Source organism: Ipomoea nil, unplaced genomic scaffold, assembly GCF_001879475.1.
Source record: "Ipomoea nil cultivar Tokyo-kokei standard unplaced genomic scaffold, Asagao_1.1 scaffold0176, whole genome shotgun sequence".
In the NCBI taxonomy this organism is placed as follows: Eukaryota; Viridiplantae; Streptophyta; class Magnoliopsida; order Solanales; family Convolvulaceae; genus Ipomoea; species Ipomoea nil.
Window position 1 is genome coordinate 2,127,056 of NW_017616604.1, and position 5,134 is coordinate 2,132,189.

The following is a 5,134-nucleotide window of genomic DNA, read 5'->3' on the forward strand; positions in this document are numbered from 1 at the left end:
AAAGGAGTGTTGGAATCCTGACATAGTCACACGTGCGGCGACATGCGTTTGCCCATCTCTAGACACGAGCGACACCACGCACATGTTCGTGCCATCATTATAGATTATGTAACAGAAATCGTTACATCTGTTTCAAATCACAACAGAATGCCCATAAATAACCTATTAACTTGCATTACTTAATAGTGACATTAATGAAAAATGTTACAACTCTTTGGTAAAAAATTAATTTTCGAACTTGGCCCCGCAGAATAGGAGGAGTTCTCCAACTGTGATATCAATTTATTGGGTGCTCTTGTTTATTAATTTTATTTCATATCGGTCTCCAAAATTTGATATCTGTCCTAAGCTGCTCAGTTACGAGGTTATCAGTTTCTACATTATAAACTTTCAATATTGAAAACATATCCCAATCTTATAAATAAAAACTATAAAATTGCATAGTCAAATTCTTGGTGCTCCTTTTCTAGGGGATAGGAATGCATATCTACAAAACATGTATATACAATGGAGTTAATTCTTCGATATTGTAATAGTAATAATAGTCTCTTATTATTAACCGTATTAAATTATTGAACGTACAAGCATATAAGAACTTGGATTTATTGTTGTATAATCATAAGAGTATAAGACGCGACTTTTGCGAATTTGGCCACGCTTTTCATGCTTCCCATGATTCTTTAGCTGCATCAAACAACAAAAATGACTAAATATCATAACCAATATGTATATGCATGCAGCATTCAATCCAATAAGCTAGTAAGATCAGAATATTAGTTGTTAATCCACACAGCTGTGTGAACCACAAATAAAAAGTATATCATTTGATTATTAAAATTACATTATTTTGTTTTTGACCGATTGTGTTGACCCAACGGTGAAAAAAAAAAAAAGAATGAATACACATATATGACTGTACATATGTATTATAACAAGAGAAAAGCATACCTTGTTGAGAAAGTGCCCAATTGAGATCCTGCGAAACTTGCCATGCAAAGTACCCAAGCAACCTATTGTCCTTAGCATACAAAACCTTGGCAGAAATAGATTGAACATCATCGTACCCGATCCACGTTGTCCCAGAATAGCAATAATTCGACACAATCGTAGAATTGTACCCCTGCGTCGCTCCGTTTTGTGCGATGAATTCCTTTACATCCTTGTACGCTATGTTGCCGTCGCCGATTGCCGCCCCGTCCGCCGGGACCAAGAACCCCGGATTACCGGCGTCAACCAACCGCCACGCTTTCCCGTAAAACGGCACGCCTAGGACCAATTTCTCCGCCGGAACCCCCGCCGTTATCCACGCCTGTATCCCGTGACTCCCACTGAACGGGCCGCCGGAGGGATCGTAGAGCGCAGAATGTGCTTGCGTCAGTTTATACCAGCTGGGGTCGTAGAAGTCGTACGCCATGGCATTTACCCAATCCAAGCTTCTCGCTATTGCTTCGACCGGGTAGTCAATGGAGTCGTCCGACGCGTTAACAATGGTGGGTGCGTAGTAAAACGCCGCCGTTAAGAGCAGCGACGGCTTGCCGGAGCTGGCGGCCTCGGCGTCCACCGCCGCACGCCATTCATCTAGGAGCGAGCCCAGATCCGCCATTTGACCCGGCGTTCTTGGGTACTCCCAGTCCAAATCCAGCCCGGAAAACCCGTTAGACCTCGCCACCGCGATGGAGGAATCGATGAACGATTTCCGGGAACTGGGTTGGCTCGCCATGGCCGGAAAAGTGTTGGGGTCGGCGATATTTCCGCCGCCGATGGATAGCAAGGTCTTGACAGACGGGTTTTTGGTCTGAACTGTGGCTGTGAATTGCGAAAAGGAATCAGAGGGAAGGGTGACCGCATAGGATTGAGAATCAACGTTGGCAAATGCACAGAAAAGGTGAGTGAACAAAGTGGAATCTATGTCGGAGGCTGCGATTCCACCATCTGCCGACCAATATGCTCCGTTCACTGAATCTTGCCCAAAGGACGTCTGGAACTCAACAACAAGGAAAAGAAGAAAGAAGCTAAACATAGTTTTGGGAGCCATTATTATTATCTATCACAACATAGGTGATAAACTAACTTAAATATTGTTTTCCGTCCTAGTAAGTAACTTAAGCTGATCAGTTTCCTGGTTGAACAAACCAGACGCCAAATTAGAAAACATTGCACGTACGAGAGCAATAGTCAGGAGAACCGAGAACGTCATGGTCAAGGTATTGGCCCGGGTTTATAGGATTATCATTATCACTTAGTGCGTGTTTGAAAATTAGAAAAATAGCTACTGAAAAATAAGTTATATATATTAATTTCAAAATTATGCACCTCAAATTTTAAAGTTGTGTGTTCTAAGTTTTAAAGTTTCCTTAGAGTTAAAAGTTGTACACCTACAATTTAAAGTTATGCACTTAAAGGTTCAAAGTTATGTATTTTAAGTTTTAAAGTTATACATGTACCTGAACGTTCAAATTTATGCACCTTGTGATACAAAGTTATGCACTTTAAGTTTTGAAGTTATTTACTGAATGTTCAAAGTTATGCACCTGAAGATTCAAAGTCATACATCTGTAGGTTTAAAGTGATACACCTTAATGTGAAATGTTATGCACCGGTTCAAAGTTATGCTATCCAAAATGCAAATTTATGCACCCTAAAGTCTAAAATTGTGCACCTTACTCTGAAAAGTTATGTACCTCAAGGTTCAAAGTTATACAATTTAAAATCAGATTTAGAGAATACAAATTAGAAAATAATCCCCAATTGATATGCGGTGGAGATAGAAAATGGTTTTGCAATTTTTTTTTTTTTTTTTTTCAAGAAGAGGGTGGTAAACCCGTGAAAAAAAGCTAGCAGCAAGGATTGCTGAGCGCTCAACTGCACTGGGCAATACAACCCGTTCTAGCTCCGACTTTGTCCTCCCAGATCACGTCTTCTAGACACTGAGGTGCATCCCACAGCTCCCTTGTCCCCAGGTCGTGCGAAAGAGCTGTCGCGGTTAAACGGTCGGCAGCTTGGTTCTGGGTACGAGGCACATGCTTAACAACCAAAGCTTGGAAATGTTAGCGTTCCTCTGCACATAAACTCAGAATATTGCAGCCGCTCGCAATCCCTTTGTCAAGTCCGGTAAAATGTTGGACTGTGCTCAAAGAGTCGCTCTTGATGACCAGCTTACGGACTCCCCAACCTGCTGCCATCCGCATTCCCATCAAAAGGGCCCATCGTTCTGCGTGTTCCACAGAGCAAGAGCCGATGTTCGACGTAAAGCCCCGCACCCAATCCCCGAGGTGGTCGCGAAGGATGCCTCCACAGCCCGCTCTTGTTCCCGCCCCTTTGCAACAGCCGTCGATGTTGAGCTTCAACCACCGAGCCTCCGGTTTCGTCCAAGGCATAACGGCTTCATTGTTCTTTCGCTGCGAACTCTTCGGGCTCCATCTCCGCTGGAACGCCATTGTAATCTCATTCCTTTGGGCGAGCACCCAAGCCACTTTTTGGTCATTTGTCGTGCTGCGGTCACTGAAGACACGATCGTTCCTCCATCGCCAGCACCACCAAAGGCTTACCCCAAAGAGCACCGGCCAATCCTCCACCTCGCGTAAGCCGTGGGTGGCCCTCAAGTTTGCTTCCAACCATTCACCCAAAGTCTTTGCTCTCAGCTCCGCGACAGCCTGCCTTGGCATGATCCATTCCCAAAATCCCTTGACCTCCGTGCACCATCTAAAGATGTGCTCCAGCGTTTCCGGTTTCCCTGCACATAAAGAACACATTTTATCAGTTGTAAATCCACGTTTGAAACGCTCCGAATTGGACATTAACCGTCCGTGTTTAGCCAGCCACAGAAAATGGCTAATCTTATTTGGCAGCCTAAGCTTCGAGATGATGTCCCAATCCCCATCCTTGTAAGCTTCGTCTTCTGTATGCATGGAGTCGTACGCCGATCTTATGGAAAATTTCCCGTTCGGCTCACCCTCCCAGCCCCAATCGTCTTCCATAGCATCATTGTCGATCAGGATGATAGCAGGGATCTTCGCTAGCCACTCGGTGTCTAACACGCCTGTAATCAACTCCCATTTCCATCCTTTCCCTCTCTCCCAGTAGTCAGCCACGGTAGCGTATAGTTCCGGGAGGCTCGCAGGTCTCCGCATATGGTCATATAGCCTCTGGCCTTGCACCCAAGCGTCCATCCAGAATTGCGTACTTCTACCATTCCTTACCACCCTTACTAAACCTTTTTCCAGAACGGTTGTCGCCCCTTGGATTCCACACCAAGCATTCGAAGATCCTCTGCTGGACTGTGCCGTAGAGTACTTTCCACGCAATACCCGAACCCAAAGATGGTCTTGTTCCTTCCTCATCCGCCACCCCAACTTTGCCATGAAAGCCGTGTTGATGCCTTGGCATCGCCTAAAGACTAGGCCACCTGCTTGTTTCCCCCTTGAGACCGTGTCCCAATTTACCAAGCTAGGCTTCCGCGAATCACTATCTCCTCCCCAGATGAACCGCCGCGTCAGAGCCTCTATCTTTTGGCACATTCCTCTTGGGATTAGCATCGTTTGCATGGTATAGGTAGGGATAACGCACAACACGGACTTTGCAAGAGTGACCCTACCCGCAAAGTTTAGAGTTTTTCCCCGCCACCCATCTAGCCTCGATTGCAATCGCTCGATGAGCCCCGAAAACGTGGCCTGCGTAACCCTCCCATGCAAGGACTGAACGCCTAGGTACTTCCCTAGGTTATTCGTTCGGGACTTCGGGGTATGCCCAACTCGTTAGAAATAGCTTCTGCCAGCTCCGGACTAGTATTTCGAGAAAAAAACACTTGGGATTTTCCTAAGCTTAGCCGTTGACCCGAAGCTGTGCAGAAATGTTCCAGGCACCGCTGCATAACAGCCACTTGGTCCAAAGAAGCTTCAGAGAAGAGAACCATATCATCCGCAAAGCATAGGTGCGAAAGCGTGGGCCCTGTAGCAGACAGCCTGATCCCCTTCCAATTCTCATTTGCTACTTCTATGGCAATGTCCTGGCTGAGCCTCTCCATACAGAGCACGAAAAGCGCGGGAGACATAGCATCCCCCTGGCGAATGCCTCTCCCCGGTTTGAATGGAGGTAAACGCGCTCCATTCCATACAATTTGCATGTCAGTCGTCCG

The 5,134-nt window shown here is 45.7% G+C and overlaps 1 protein-coding gene across 1 annotated transcript; it reads right to left on the reverse strand.

Annotated features, from left to right (window-relative positions):
* Positions 1–527: 527 nt before the first annotated feature.
* Positions 528–2,112, reverse strand: LOC109177055 (chitotriosidase-1-like). The gene is made up of 2 exons (XM_019326393.1): positions 949–2,112; positions 528–684 (listed from the first exon to the last, which is right to left on the reverse strand). The coding sequence occupies exons 1-2, from the start codon at positions 2,033–2,035 to the stop codon at positions 662–664; spliced, it is 1,110 nt and encodes a 369-aa protein (XP_019181938.1). The 5' UTR covers positions 2,036–2,112; the 3' UTR covers positions 528–661.
* Between the last annotated feature and the right edge of the window lie 3,022 nt (positions 2,113–5,134).

Excerpts from the sequence above, each read along its gene's own strand:
- LOC109177055 (XM_019326393.1), bottom strand. The coding sequence starts at position 2,035 with ATGGCTCCCAAAACTATGTTTAGCTTCTTTCTTCTTTTCCTTGTTGTT. Across the intron at positions 685-948 it reads TTGGGCACTTTCTCAACAAG|CTAAAGAATCATGGGAAGCA; the intron begins GTATGCTTTTCT and ends TGTTTGATGCAG.